Below are 15,485 nucleotides of genomic sequence, written 5' to 3' on the forward strand. Positions count from 1 at the left end.
CATTTTTTGTTTAGTAGGCATAACACAAGATAAAGGAAAAAAGTGTCGTCGGGGCAAGTCCGGGTGAGTTACTCCCCGAGTCATTATTATATCACTGATGTTATATTATTTTAAATTACTTTGATACATCAACAGGTTATTAGAAGGAGTTATCGGTACCTAACCGGGCACCGATAGTGCATCGGCCCAAATAAGACGTACTGTCTTAACATTTGAAATATTATATTACGTTATCGTACTGTCTATTTCATAGTGCACAGTCAGTGTCCCAAAATACAGCATAAATTGTTTTCAATGACGCTTTCCCGTCTTAAGGATACGATACATGATTTTCCGACAAGTGACTCATTTCGGAATGCGATCATGAATTTTGAAGAAAAAAAGTTTCCACAGGCTTCGTTGCGACTCGAACCAGCGATTCTAAACTTCCTTCGATTACGCGGCTAGCGCTTTACCGCTCGGCCACCGTGGCAGTTGAACGGATGAGTGTAATGATAAAATATAAATTTCATAATGCCATCTTTAGCCTTTTGTTTACTAAAAAAAGACACGTTTTGTAAAGATAGATTAGCCGTTTAATGCATAAATAGCACGGACGTTTGGGAAAGGTTTCAAACAAATAATAAAGACACTGATGTGATGATGAAATTGCGTAAGTCGGGAATTATCTGCGTCGCAATGTTTTGTTTTGGTTTTAGGAATTTGACCTTAAAATTTACGACTTCATGACATTATCATTCGAAATCAACAAAAGATATTTCAACAGTATAATGTCATCATTCTTTCTCTAGAATGTTTTGTACATGTATGTGAAATAGCTTCAACAATGGTTCGCTGCATAATGGTAAAAATAGCCTTGACCTAAAAAAGGGCGAGAGGTACCATATTTACGGATTCAGGCTCAATTTAAAATTGATATAAAACGTTTGTTTTTGATCGATTACAAAAATTAATTTTGTCGTATAAAGAAATTGTATCTGGCGTGAATTACACTACAGTTTTTATTCCTAGGGCTCTTTGACTTCTTCAAATAATTTTTTTTAATGATAGAGTGAATCCCCTGACCCTCTATAATTACGCACAAAAGATCGAATCCCCTTAATTCTTTTGCAAACCAGACTGATTAGCTTCATTTAGTCATACATTTTAAGGAGATGCGGGGCGCACCTTCATCTCCGTTGCAGCTAAAGAATAATAGTGACCCTTCCATGAGTAATAGTTAACACCAATAGCAAAAGTAGAATGAGGTCCATTAAGATAGAGGCCATTCAGGTTGGCATTATGACAGTTCTCGTACCACCAAGCACCTTTGTATGTGACGGCACAATTACCCCCATTAGCGTCATTATCCTCGTCACGTGTTGTAAATGCCTGGCCATCATGATAAGTAAATGAATCGCCCGCTAGGGGAAATAAACATAAGAAATAACGTGACTTATTACAATGTAGGTGAATAATACTAAAAAATGTGCATGTGTGTTGGTTTGTTACCGCACTTCCCCAATGTGTAATTGTGCTTATGATTATAAGTTTTTAAATGTCAGATGCACACACGTCAGCGTGCCTCTTCAAGGACGTATATACATCAGAAGGGAAGTTCTACTAACGTGAGACAGCGTTTCTCTTTTCCTCTCTCCTCTCCTCTCCTCTCCTCTCCTCTCCCTTTTTTCCCTTCCCTTCCCTTCCCTTCGCTTCTCCTCTCCTCTCTTGTCCTCTCCTCTTCTGTCATGTCCTGTCCTGTCCTCTCCTCTCCTCTCTTCTCTTACCTCCTCCGCCAATATATGCTCCAAGCGTCAATGTGTAATCAGTCGCCTCGTCACTGATGACAAATGACGCATACAAGTCATACGCCCACTCAGAGCCGTCATTTAAGTCTAACCTCAACTGGTATGTTTTGCCATTGTTAACTAGAGCATAGATTTTATCATTGCCAAGCCAGTATTCTACTGCAAGGTTACCAAATCCAGCCTTATAATCCGCCCAGTAACGGTAAAAGTCTTCTGAACCATCAACACGTCTCTGGAACACCTGCGATTAGAAATCAATGAGATGAAATCAGGGACTGTTTAAAATTTACATGGGGGATTTGAAGGGTTTTGGGATATTAGAGGGATATTCTGATTTAATTAAACCATGAATGCGGAATGCTAAATTCAAATGGAGAAAATTGAGAAAAAGGGGAGAATCCGAACGCTTCCTTTTTACTACAAAGTATGATTTTCAAAGATTTTTCTCCGTATGTTGACCAATCACAGCGCATATCTGATGCTGACATGTTTGCATTTAAACATCATAATACGCTGGTGTGTAAATTATCATAAGGATTATAATTGAAGACCGAATTAAAAAGACTAGTTTGCGTATGGCGTCCTGTCAATCAGACCAAAAATGTCATACTGCGCAGGTCAGCAACCAATCACGGCGGGCCTTTGTCATGACGTCAGACGCAAATAAGTCTTTTTAATTCGGTCTTTAATTATATAAGTAAGGAGAGAAAATGAAGCTTGAAGGAGAATCTTGTTTTGGAATGTATCTGAAATTTATTGATCAATATGAACTAGAATAAAAGAAATATGTCACCTAAGATTGCATGAGAACACAGCACATGAGAGTAAATAGCATTTTACATAAACCCCGGCTAAAAAACCGCACGCGTTCGCCCAAACGACCTAAGCTAATCGGAGATCCACCTTTGAGCTTATTTTAGTGATAAAACAATGATTTTCATTTGGTTCCTGAACAATTATTTCAAGAGCTGCTGACTTTTTACTTGTTAGTTCGGTTGAAATAACCAGTTTCTTATATACTGAGGAAACAATTCGGGGAAAATCGCATTCAGCCGAAAATAATTTTTCCTATATTGTTGTACAGAGCCGGAATTTCCCAGGTGGTGTATGACGTGCAGTCCCTAAATTCAGTAAATTTTCATCGTCAACCGTGTAATTGAATGGGATTATTTTGAAATTTTAAAACGCTTGAAATGTCACAAACAAATAGGCCTATGTTGATAAATAATATAAATACAAGCTAAAACCGTTGGGGTTCGATAATGAACCCCACAAAACTAACGAGTATATGGAAAATGCCATACGGCCAGGCGGTTTCACGAGTTGCCGGCTCGATCATGTCATCCGCCGCCTGGAATTTCCCAAATTTGCATGGGCGCCATCACATTATGACGTCATAGCAACATTATGTGTGGGGTGTTTGTATTTATTTTGGTATCACTGGATAGAGGAGACCCCATAGTTATACATTGGTCTCAAACGTAATGGTATATAACGTTTATAATTGAATACAATTAGGGGGTTGCAACCCCCTTCGTAGTCCTTGTTACAAAATATGGCTTAGTAGTTCTAGGGTTAAAGAACAAAATATGAAATCTTGAGACTGAAAGTCACACTGAAAATAATTTTCATTGTTACTCAATTCATTTTCAGCTTTAATCTGTGTATTTTATCAGTGTATTTTCAATGTGACTATGGTCTTCTCATAATGAGCAATGGTATAGTTTATTAATTTAATAATTTCTATACAAGGTCCAATGCATTTCAGTGAGATTATCACCATTTCAATTGGATTATTGAATGGTCAATCATTTTCATTTTTCATTTTTAAGTGTGATTGGAAACACTAGGAGACAATTTTTCCGTAAAAAAATCTGTGACCAGTTGGAAAGTCTGTGTTCAGATCGCGAATTTTTTTTCTCTTTGTGAAAATGACCTATATAACCAAAGAGCCCTTTTCAGTGCTATATCACTGTGATATTATCTATTGTGTAGTTTTTCAATTTAAACAAGAAGCACTCCATCTCATTTGCTAAACTTCAATCGCTTAGCGATGCAGTATAAATTCAACTTTACCCTGCAGTTTCAGTTTGATTTCAGTGTCAATATCTCATAGTGCTAAAAGATGCAAAGCGCTGTTTGGTTAATAATCATAACTAAAAAATAGAATGCCATAATTATTGTTGCTTATAAGCAACGATGTCATTTGTATAAAAATAGTCTGCAAATAAGAAACATTTAAACAAACCATTGTACCGTAAATGGTGGTACCGTAAATAACGGGACCAAAATATTTAATGGAATAAATCATACTTGGTGAAAATTCAATCCTACTACTTTTGTATGCATTTACAACTCATAATGAAAATGCAATTCATTTATTATCTCTAGAACTCTGTAAACTATTATAAACACGATAACGTACATGTAAATGACAATTTTAAAGTCATACATTTCCACTTTTTGATATACTTTACTTTGTTGTGATTTCTTCGGAAATTCTTGGAATATCAAGCCATCTTGGTATTTTAAAAGTATTTCCGGATTGAACACAAGTTTGATCCATTATGAAACTTTCCTTAAATAATTAATACTGTGCAAAATAAGGATTTACTTTTGAACCGAGCATCGTTTTGAAACCCAGGAGAACAGAATAAACACGAAACATTACAACATAGAGAAATATATTAAAATTGGGCAGATAAACCAAAAGGCTATGTAAACGGCACATAATAATGAAACGTGAACTCACACCACTCGCATCATTTATGCGGAAAAGCATATACACCACCCCATTTAGTCATAGTATATTAATCGTTCTTATGATCATACGTAGTATTCATGAAGCTACATTAATTTACCATTTTGATACCATTAAAAATATTAAATTTACTCACAGCCCATCCTCCCCCATCTGTTTCCATGTCGCACCATATTTGCATACGTGTTGGTGTAGAGGTACCGCTTAAAATGGGATATATCCAATAAATACCACTCGTGGTTCTTCCAAATGTGGTCAAGATCTCATAACAATCTTGAGGTTCTGGAAAGAATAAGTAAGTTAGTTTTTTCTTCTAAATGGTGTTCTCGAGAGTTTTAAGTTAAACTCCACTTGTCTTTATAATCAGATATCACAATAAAATATTCCCCATAATAATATATCTTTTTCTGATCCTTCTGAGTAAATATATTTGCGTTATTTTATCAGCTTACCTGCGGGTTCTAAATTAGCATATTTAGAAGCAGCGCCTGCAAAATTGAAAATTGAACACGTTGCTATCGAGCTTGCATTAATAACCCTTGTGGTGGCAACTCCATCAGTTTTGACGTCACTTATATTCCATGAAATTGTAGCAGTATGAATCGCACCTGAGAACACGCACAAAAAATCAAGCGAATCCCCTTCCAAGAAATCGTTCACAGTTTCTTGATGATCGTACGGTTCAGAATTAATAAACACTAGCGGTCACCCGTATTTCGCGGTCACTGTGTTTATCGGTTACTGCCTTTTGCATTACTTATATTTTATATTCTTTTTAATGTACTGGTCAGGTGTAATGGCCAGGTTCAATTGCAGTGTTTGAGTTAATTTTTTACACCCCATTTTGAAAGTTAAGGTGTAATTTCACTTGGTGCAGGGCAATTTGAGGTGCAGTCTCGGAATAATCAAAATAAATGTACAATTTTGTAGAACAATACTTTCAACATTGGCAAAGTATTTTGTACAGACACTGATTATGCTGCTAACCTGTGAGTTACGTTGCTAAAAAGTCACCCATTTAACCATCTGTCTCTATGGGACAGGAAATTGTCAAAAGTTGGGGATCTTCAAAAGTCACAAATCACAGTTTGGCAACCCTGTTTAATTTGGGTGATTTGAAGACTTTGACCTAATTCAATAAACAAACATTTAACTGTTGACAATAGGTTCTAGTTTGAACACTGACATGATAATGTTGACAAATTAGTTGAATAAACAATGCATGTTAATTACTCAAGTCAGATTCTCCTGTGTAATGGTATGAGTGACCCAATGTCAGCATTGATCAGATCAGACATAGGATTTGCGGGTTTCATGTTAAACAGCATGACTGTATTGCAGTGTATTGTGACTGTTTACTCAGTGTTTACTCAGCGCTTAATTCGCAGGTTGCTTGCTAGTGCATTGCTAGGGCATTTTAAACTAATTAACATTATTTGACACCATTAACGTAAACAAAAACAAAATTGGACGTTTTATTGGGGTGCGGACAACCTTACTCTACGCAACGCAAGAATCCGTTTTCCGAAACAATGTAAAACGTAGAAGTTTTTAGCCTTACCAATTCGCCAAACTCAGTAATTTATTATAGATACTTATGTCCGACATATTAGGTGCAACTGAAATAAAATTAAGGAAACATAATGTTTACCACAATCTATCATCTTAGTGATAGTAAAGGCTGCAGTTATCACACAAACTTATGTTCAAACCCGTACCAAATGGTAACTGTTTTTGCAAACTTTTCAAAATAAAGTAAATTTAAGGGAGGTATTAACTCAACGGTTTGCATGCAAGTGATTTTATATGGCATAAAATCTTAAGTACTATATTATACACATTTTGCTCACATTATGACGTCATAGCGACACTATGTGGGAAATGTTTGTATTTATTTTGGTATCACCAAAAATAAAAGTACATGACGTTTTTACAGTAGTCCGTATGACTCACTGAGGCAGTAGGACACGGGTTAAAGAACGGGGCATTGCTAAATTATAGAACTTTATGCTTACCACAATATTCAGCCCGATCTAGTATTATGTCAAGTGATTCTTTATTCCAATTCATGCGGTTGATTAATGTTATAGGGTAATCCACATACCACAGTGTTACATTTTTGCATAATCTATGGTGACTACCTCGCCTATATTGGCTACCACAGCACATAGGACATCAGAGTGTCTAGGCGCTACCAATCTTTGACATAAACATCTCTCGTTGTAGGGAAGTGACCACCTCAAAATGCCACCCTGTGTCGGGTCTGGTCGTTGTTTCAACACGCACACATGGCAATTACCTAGACATAATGCTAAAGAAACAAAAATATGACCATAGAACGAACCCAGTAGTACAAACAGCTACATTGTGCCGTATATGAATGTTCCAACAGTACAATGTGAATTTTTGAATACGATATCTGTATACAATGCGCATGATTTATACCGCATGACGTATGACGTACGCATGGCGCATTATTTACGTTTATTCTCAATAGCAGCGTACGCTGCAAGGTACGTCATCGATCGCTCCGGGTGTAATTAACGGGTTTTTTTTGGACCATGGAGTCCAGCCTACATGAGTGTATCTTACCTGCTTACTGAGTAGCATTTTGGAAATCTTTTAGTCACTTTTGGTCTTAAATGGACAGATCTTGAAATTCCAAGAAGGTATGATCCCGAGTGGTGAAACATGAAAATGAAAGTAAACAACTTCCCCAACCGGGGTGACACTCATCATAGGACCCTGGTCAATATTCATTGTGGGTCGTTTTCATATCATATAATAAAAATATTTTTGCCCATCAGATGTAACCCTCCAAATATATATAACCCGGGTTAATATAGTCCAATATACTGATCCTCATGGCTCAGCAACAGTGCGGTATCCGCTCTAGTTAAGTATCAAAAACGAGAAAAGCAAAATCCAAATCTTCTTTTTCCACATTTCATTTCACAGCTGCAATATTCTTTCCCATTGCAAAATTTTGTTGAGGTTCAATAACTTGTTTAAAAGACATTGATCGGCAGATTTTGACGTAAAACGGACTTTAAGAGGAAACGTTCTTATTCTTATTTTCATTTGAAATGGTGATTATTATTATTATTTGAAGTCCTGTACTTTGTCTAATTTGTTTAACACGCCAAATCAATTATGTCCTTCTTAACGTGGGTCTAATTTTCAGCGTAGTGGTAAAAGCCTATTAATTCCCGCCGAATCCGAGCTGTATAGAGGTGTCGGGGACTTTGTCCAAAAATTACAATCCCCATCATATCCCAAGATCCCGCAGGAGTAGGTTTATGGGTGTGGCAAGTACGTAAAATAGCACATTACTTGACATATCATACTTTATATACAGTATTTCAATACAGACGTATATGAAAATCAATCCAACATGCTTAATCGATGATTCAAATGAAATATTTAAATTTAATTAAACAGCGAATCCGTCTTACCGTAGTGATCAGCTTTAATTTTGCTTGTGATGGACCCAATTGCCGTTATATATTTGGTATCTAAGCAACAAAGATGTCACTGCTTAATAAAATATTTTAAATAATTTAACTCATTTTATGCCACTTAATATATAGTGCTTGTGCTTGATTGATGCTGGGTAAGAATACTTGTAGTTAAAACAATGTGCGATGAAAATATCTATCTTCACATTAATTGGTCTTATGCCATTCTTTTCATTTCATCTATATTTTTTATGATTGATAAAAAAAAACCATCTGGAATAATAGGAAAGTTTACATAATATGTAATAAGTGTACTATAAATTTCGCTCGTGAAAGTCATAGTTATCATTCTCATCATGCTGCCTCTTATTTATGTATTTCATTTATAAACATCTTCATTTAAAAAATATCAACATCATTTTAAAACTATCAGATTAATTATGGAGAAAACATTCTTTCAAGGTTTTTAGTAATAAGCATATGAGGAGTAGATATTTTGTACATAGATAGCATGTATTATGTATTGGCATTTTTCTTAAAAATAATAACACACTGGTAACAAAAGTTATGTATATTATAGGGGCAAGGAATCCAGCGGTACATTACTTATGAAAAGAGGCAACGCTAGAATATAACTCACTTCTTAACATACAGGGTGTCCCAGAAAAAAATACCGAGTGCATAAAATTGAACGCAAGTGGAGAAATAGACATCAGAATCAAAAATGTAAAATGTAGCGAGTAGCCTATTTAATTGCGCATCACATAGGAAACTTTTATTTGATTCAGTTGACTGGTTGCAGTTTGATCATACTCGCTCACCGCTTCCTAAAGTTTGTGTATCTCATTAAATTTAGTCCACATTATCTTTTTTATAATCCGACGGTGTTATGTTTTTCATGCGTTCATAACAGTTTGTCCGAGAAAACTTTGATTTCTGCAATTGGAAGCTTTCCAACTTCAATTCTTTAGGTTGTGCAAATATGTTATATTTTAACTTTCCAAAGAATATTTGAGCCAAGAATCGACAATGATCAACTGCTTACAGTTTTACGTGTGATTTTTGATTAATGTTTTGCATTACAATTTCTTGGAGATGTTCCAAAAACATTAATTTGTGTGAGAAATTTTTTAAGCCAGCTGGAATTCTTTTTACAACAAATCTTTATGCAACATTTATATCAACATTAACGAAAAAATTATATTTACAAGTACCGAGCATCATCTTACATGCAAGCTTTCATTTTCAATATCGTTTTCAAATTTGAACAAAACCTAATTAGATGTTTTGAAAGAAACAGATTGTTTAAAAAGAACGAAAAGGATTTCATCGAACAAAATATGAAGCCCAAATGACAGTGTTAACCACTAGTGCGCATTGATGTTGAATGATCTTTCTTTCAAACTTGGAATGAAGTGAATTGAGGCATGCGTTATGTAATCGCTCATTTCTTCGCAATTAGTCAACCGATTCCAGTACAATTAACGTATAAGATGCAAAATAAGATGGGCTACACGCTGATGCTTAAATTTTTGATTGTGATGTCTATTTCTAGACTTACGTCCAAATTCATCCGCCCGGTAATTTTTTATGGGACACTCTGTATATAATGAACCACTTGTCTTGAATCACTGAGATTTCAGTGAGGTAATTGCACTTGCCCCTTAAATATCTATAACTTTTGTTACCAGTGTGTAGCTATTCTTTGAAAAAATGCAAAATACAGTCACAAAATTTATCAACGGGTGTAGTACCACTTTAAAGTCGGGTTATTTACATGACTTTTTATTTGTTATCACCACAATGAAAACTAGTTCCATGTTCCAAACATGGTTGACAAATTGGAAACGATAAAAATAAACAAACCCCACATTAAACATAATATTACACTTACCTGACAAAGCCATCAGTAAGATACCACAGTTATATCCCATCTCGGATCCTTTCTAAATGTAAAGAAGTTTTTCTGCCAGGAAAATTATTAAAGTGACTTTTTCGCAAATTACCACAACACGCCGGCGCTGCGTCTATTTTATGAGCCTCGGTCTATGTATTTCGTGAAAAGAAACTGGAACCGGGTACATTGCGCGTGCGCATGATGCAGTGCTTAGGTACAAAGCGCGAAATGTAAAGCATACTACATGTTTTCTATCAAATTATTTGACTTTTGCTATTTGAAAGCTTTCTGTCAATGTTAAGCCTAAATATTAATTGTCCTTGAGGCAAATGAAACAAAAAAACTACTACTTACTATCTGACCGTTTAAACGTAGAGATAATTACTATACATGCAAAGTTACACACGAATTTGTTTCATTTAGGTTCTGGAACACGTGTTCACATTAGAGAGATTGCGAAGAGGCGTTCGCCGCTAACGCCATACGGGGTTACGATATTGTGCGGTGGAACGTCATAGTGCCGTTCACATCCAAACTTGTCTCCCACACAGCAAGTTTGTGTCGGTCGTAACGCTCGTCGTTCCTAGTATGTTCGTGATAGCCGCATATACGCCGTAGAAGTGACGTCATAATCGGATTAACTACCATAGCAATAGATGAATACAATTTTTGAATATACCGCGCTGCACTGCAGCAGGTTGCACTCATCACCTGTCTTCAATCATATAATAGATTGACTGCAATACCGCTCTTTTCAAATAGACTAATCTTACAGGTGCAATCTATGGTTCAATGCATCGGTACCGCATGAACGTTGTAGTGCGGGGCGATATAGCCAAAATTGTATTCATCTATTGCTATGGTAGTTAATCTGATTAACTACGTCACTTCTACGGCGTATAATCTGGCCCGAGACTAAATCTAAACACAATTGCAATAAGCTCATGGTGGCGCTATGCTGTGACAAATATAATCTAAATATATAGGAAGCATCCATTGATTCACCTTGGGTGCATCTAACCAGAGAAGAAGAATAGATTCTCATCTTCTCTCATCGAACCCACTTTCCTCGGTATTCATATGCAAATACGACTGGCTGCACCTATTGCTCTAAGCGTCCAGTCCAGATTAGCGATATTTGAGTTTTGCGGGCTATACGAAAATGAGTAGGCCTATTGTTCACACGTGTATGCTATATATTTGCCTAAATAACCTAAACAGAGTTTGGTGTTGGATGCCCCATTACAGCTTTGGAAGTCGTCATGGTGTATATTATTCGAACAACAAGAAATAAACCCCATTATCATATAAATAGTACCCTGTTTACTTTTTAAAGCAAAATGAAAAAGATAATTTAATATGCCTAGTTCGATTCAGGTTAAAGGGTACGTGAGGGTCAAGGGTATAAAAGGTTTTAATAAAATTCAAAAAACATTTTGTTCAAAACTTGCTGTAAAACATTCTAGTATTACACAAAATGTTTGCCAACAGCATTTCGAATTTTGTTGAAAATGTTGTTTTATTATTTTTTTTTTCAGCATAACACGTTTTAAAAAAGAGTTTACATGATTTGTATAAAACCCGACGTTGTTATGTTAACAAAATGTTTTAACTAAAACCAAAAACACATGCATTATCATGTTTTAAAAACATTTTGGTGTTTGCTGGATAGTACATACTGCAGTTACTGTACGTTTTCCTATACACAATACACAGTGCTCTTTCCCATTGACGCGTGACCTCTACAAATAGCCCTACGTTAAAAGTATGGGGATATGACTAGTTAACGTCGCTGTGTGAAAAATAACCGGCCAATATTAAAAGTACTCTTCTAAAGTTCTAGAAAATATAGTTTTTAACATGTCCTAAATTTTTAGCTAATTTAGATGTTTGGAAATATTCGTACTTTGGTGTTTTAGTCAATGTTATAGGTAATAGTACATTGCCTAGTTAACGTCGCTGTGTGAAAAATAACCGGCCAATATTAAAAGTACTCTTCTAAAATTCTAGACAATATAGTTTTGTAACATGTCCTAAATTTTTAGCTAATTTAGGTGTTTGGAGAGGGTCGTACTTTTGTGTTTTAGGAAGGATATGTAAACGACAGATAACACCAAAAATATGAAGAAATTATTTCCAAACCGTGTTAAGTCAACAATCATTATGTTGCTCATTTTCAAGAATGCTGGTTTACAAAAAGCACGCCATTGTCTCATTTCGTGAACAAAAGTACACATACCATTGTTTCCTTTCGTTTCCTTTATAATCGGTTACCCAACTGAAGCTATACTACAAACTTTATTGCGATATCGCACATGAAAACAGTCACATGTGCACAGCCAGAGAAGATCCGATTTAATCAGTTGAGCTGTTTCAATGAGTGTTATCTTGGTTTAATAGCTTTTAATGGGGTTAAGTCCTGCAAAGGTCGAGATGAATTCTACTATAGACATGACTGCATCATGATCCATATCAATGGTGACAAATGACGTTATATGAATTGCTGTTGTCCGTCCAAAACAGATGATTCATACCGCATTATGTCGTAAGACGACACGATCTTACCTAAATCTTCTTTTCGCAAGATGTTTTTTGGACGGCATTCTCCACACACAAATGAATAGGAAATCTCCTCGTTCGAATTCGTGACGAAAAATTTATAAATCTATTCACTTTTTCTCATCTACGAGAATGAAATTTATTACATACAGGACTCTACTTGTTCAATTTAGATACTTTGAATTGCTTCATAACATGACAAAGATAACATTTTTCTAAATTTTGTAATGCTTTTTTTGTCATTTTGAACGTCTATAGAGAGATTGCGATTTCCAAACGTAGGTATCGGACGTACGTTGATCTGTTCAAAACCACTCTCCTGTATCGAAGCGAGGTCACGTATTTAACCAGTTTGAAGATTTTCCACGTGCGAAATAAACGTAGATACATGAAAATGTATACAATTTGCCCATTTCACAATATGTTAAAGACAGTCAATGATAATGAATATACGAAGGAATGTATATTATTATGATCCTTTTGTATGTAACAAATCATTATAATAAAGGTACAGCGATATGTTGAAAATCAACTAAATTTATACGCGATGTCCATACGCAGAGATTGCCCATTGAAATGTGTGTGATACTTTGCGTACAAAAAATGACATTGCGATTTCCCATTTTGGATTCCAACGTAGTATAAAACTCAGATGCTACCTTGAAATATGCTGATTTTACCTCATGTCGAAGTTCATGCAACGCGCCCAATTTTGAGGACGAAAAAGTCTCATTTTGAAAGTAAAGTAATGATGTATGGATGTAGTGATCTTTAATCTACCAAAATATAGGCCTATGTTTTTGGGCAACTATAATATTTGGAGAGCACAAAAAAACAATTAAGTTTAAGCAGCATGTTAAGTCAAACTTTTAGTCAAAATCAAAAGCGGGCTGTTTGAATTAGGCAGAGACTCAGTAGCCTGCGCTTACTATTAAATTTTCAATTACTATGCCCTCTATCGACCTACATTAGATTAGATCAGATTTATAGTCTATGTTCCAGCCAACTTGTTCGATCTCCTTCTTGACGAATAAGCACAATCCAGTTTGGAGCCGAGACTAGCAATATTTAACACCGTATTAACGTAGGTAAAACGTACGTGAAAACGTACGGTCCACGTGCTGCGTTTGGAACATCGCAATCTCTCTATTATTTGCTACTAACCGCAACGTGACCGCCTTACAGGATCTTTGATGGGACTGTCCTAGAGGTGCTTTGCCTTTCAGTGGTGCAAAATCTTTTCTATTTCCTTTTTCTTTTGTATATGTACTTTTGAATATTCATGTTTTGCTGTTATATTATAATCATAAGTGCAATAAGTAAAAAAAATAAACTGAATTTCAAATATCAAATTGCACACATTTGTGCTATAATGCATACTCGCCATAAGCACTTTCAGAATAAAATGAAAAGTACAGCTTATATATAGCTGTGATATAATAAACGTCATTGATACTATATAATTATATTAGATTACATGAAGTTGAAATATCAATTTACACACTTTTATGTTTAATGTATAATCCACCTACTAGTATCTTTCAGACGCACAAGTAATTTTGGTAAAGACAATGCATACCAGTGATACAAAACATAACGAATGATTTTATAGCCCCTCTCGAAAACTAGTGCATTGTACGTGTTCTTGCTCACTTAGCATTTTGCGCACATTTTATTACAAATGTGCGGTTCTTGTGGAATGCGGTTCTTTATTATTGGAAAGGGCTTGAAAGAGCATTATTACCTCATTTTGGGTCATTTTAGGCACTTAGGTCCGTATGCACAAAATAATTAGACCAGGTCTAAAGTTAGACCTGGTCTAAGTAGTATTTAGTACTAGGAGAAAGGACGTTTTCCTTTACATTTTCTTAAGTTAATTTGTACTATTTTTGAACTTTGCATTTTTAATCTTTGGAATTTGTTAGTTATCTTAGGAAGGAAATAAGAGTAAAGGACCATTCCTGGTGGAACTAAATTCCACTTAGCCACTTAGACTAGGTCTAACTTTAGACCCGGTCGAACTCTTTTGTGCATACAGACCTTTAAGGCTCATAAATAGAGAACCGCTTATTGTGTAGCGAAATTCGCATGGAATGTTACTTGAGCAAGTACGAGTTTAAGGGTTGTGTAAAGCTATATCAGGTTGGTAGTGATAATAAAAGATGGTTGCCATTTTGACCAAAGCACGTACGCATTTATGATTTGCCAAACAGAAACTAACAGAAGAACACCTAAAAGTATCATTTTTTAATCATTTTGCATAAATACGACTTTCCACGATTTAAAAAACGTTTGTACTGGGTGTGCCTGTTGTCAAGTCGATGACAGACACGCGTACCATCCTTGAATAATTATACTGAATTGTGATGTAACATTCCGTACAGAGGGTATTCAATACGGCGTGACAGAGCCATTATCATTCAAATAAAAGTCTGGCCTCCATTGTGTAACAATAAAACAGGTAATAGGTATGAATGGTCGTGGAATCGATCTAGAAACCTGTCTCGCTGTCATCTTAAGCTACAAGGTGTCACTTGCATTTATTATGGAGTGCAGAATTAACCATCCATTTGTTGCCGAAATGAGTAACATGTAATTGTGGACATAGCTAGTTCTTGCTCTGAGCCCTCGTAATATTGAAAACACATGAAAAACGCCACTTAATCCAATATCAAGATAGGGATCATTACTATTCAAAAGCACATAAATCCAATAATCCTCATGATTGGGCTATGGCTAGAAAATTAAGAAATTATGTAAATAAACTTGAGGGATCTAGAATGAGCGTTTATTGCGTTTCGAAAGTATGGTTTTACTTGTAATGATGCTGAAACAGCCAATCAGTTTAATAGTTATTTTACTTCTTTAAGTTTAATAATAATGATTGTAATAATGTTTTGTCTAATCCTGGGGATTACATGTATGAAGATTTTCATTTTGATATCATAATTCCAGATTTCATCTTTGATCAAATATGTAACTTTGCAAACAATAAGTCTTCAGGTATTGACAACTTCAGTATT

General features: G+C 35.4%; 1 protein-coding gene across 1 annotated transcript; it reads right to left on the reverse strand.

The window, feature by feature from the left end:
* Window positions 1-967: 967 nt before the first annotated feature.
* Window positions 968-5,240, reverse strand: LOC140146086 (ficolin-2-like). Its single transcript, XM_072167839.1, has 4 exons — window positions 5,001-5,240; window positions 4,685-4,830; window positions 1,767-2,028; window positions 968-1,403 (listed from the first exon to the last, which is right to left on the reverse strand). Exons 2-4 carry the CDS (start codon window positions 4,727-4,729, stop codon window positions 1,147-1,149), a joined length of 564 nt encoding a protein of 187 aa, XP_072023940.1. The 5' UTR covers window positions 4,730-4,830; window positions 5,001-5,240; the 3' UTR covers window positions 968-1,146.
* Between the last annotated feature and the right edge of the window lie 10,245 nt (window positions 5,241-15,485).

This window comes from Amphiura filiformis, chromosome 2 (genome assembly GCF_039555335.1).
Source record: "Amphiura filiformis chromosome 2, Afil_fr2py, whole genome shotgun sequence".
Classification (NCBI taxonomy): domain Eukaryota; kingdom Metazoa; phylum Echinodermata; class Ophiuroidea; order Amphilepidida; family Amphiuridae; genus Amphiura; species Amphiura filiformis.

What these genes read in the sequence shown, in the direction of transcription:
- LOC140146086 (XM_072167839.1), bottom strand. Translation starts at nt 4,729, where the DNA reads ATGCAAATATGGTGCGACATGGAAACAGATGGGGGAGGATGGGCT. An exon ending in CAGATGGGGGAGGATGGGCT is followed by an intron (nt 2,029 to 4,684) that starts GTGAGTAAATTT and finishes TTCTAATCGCAG; the next exon opens with GTGTTCCAGAGACGTGTTGA. An exon ending in AGCATATATTGGCGGAGGAG is followed by an intron (nt 1,404 to 1,766) that starts GTAAGAGAAGAG and finishes TATTTCCCCTAG; the next exon opens with CGGGCGATTCATTTACTTAT.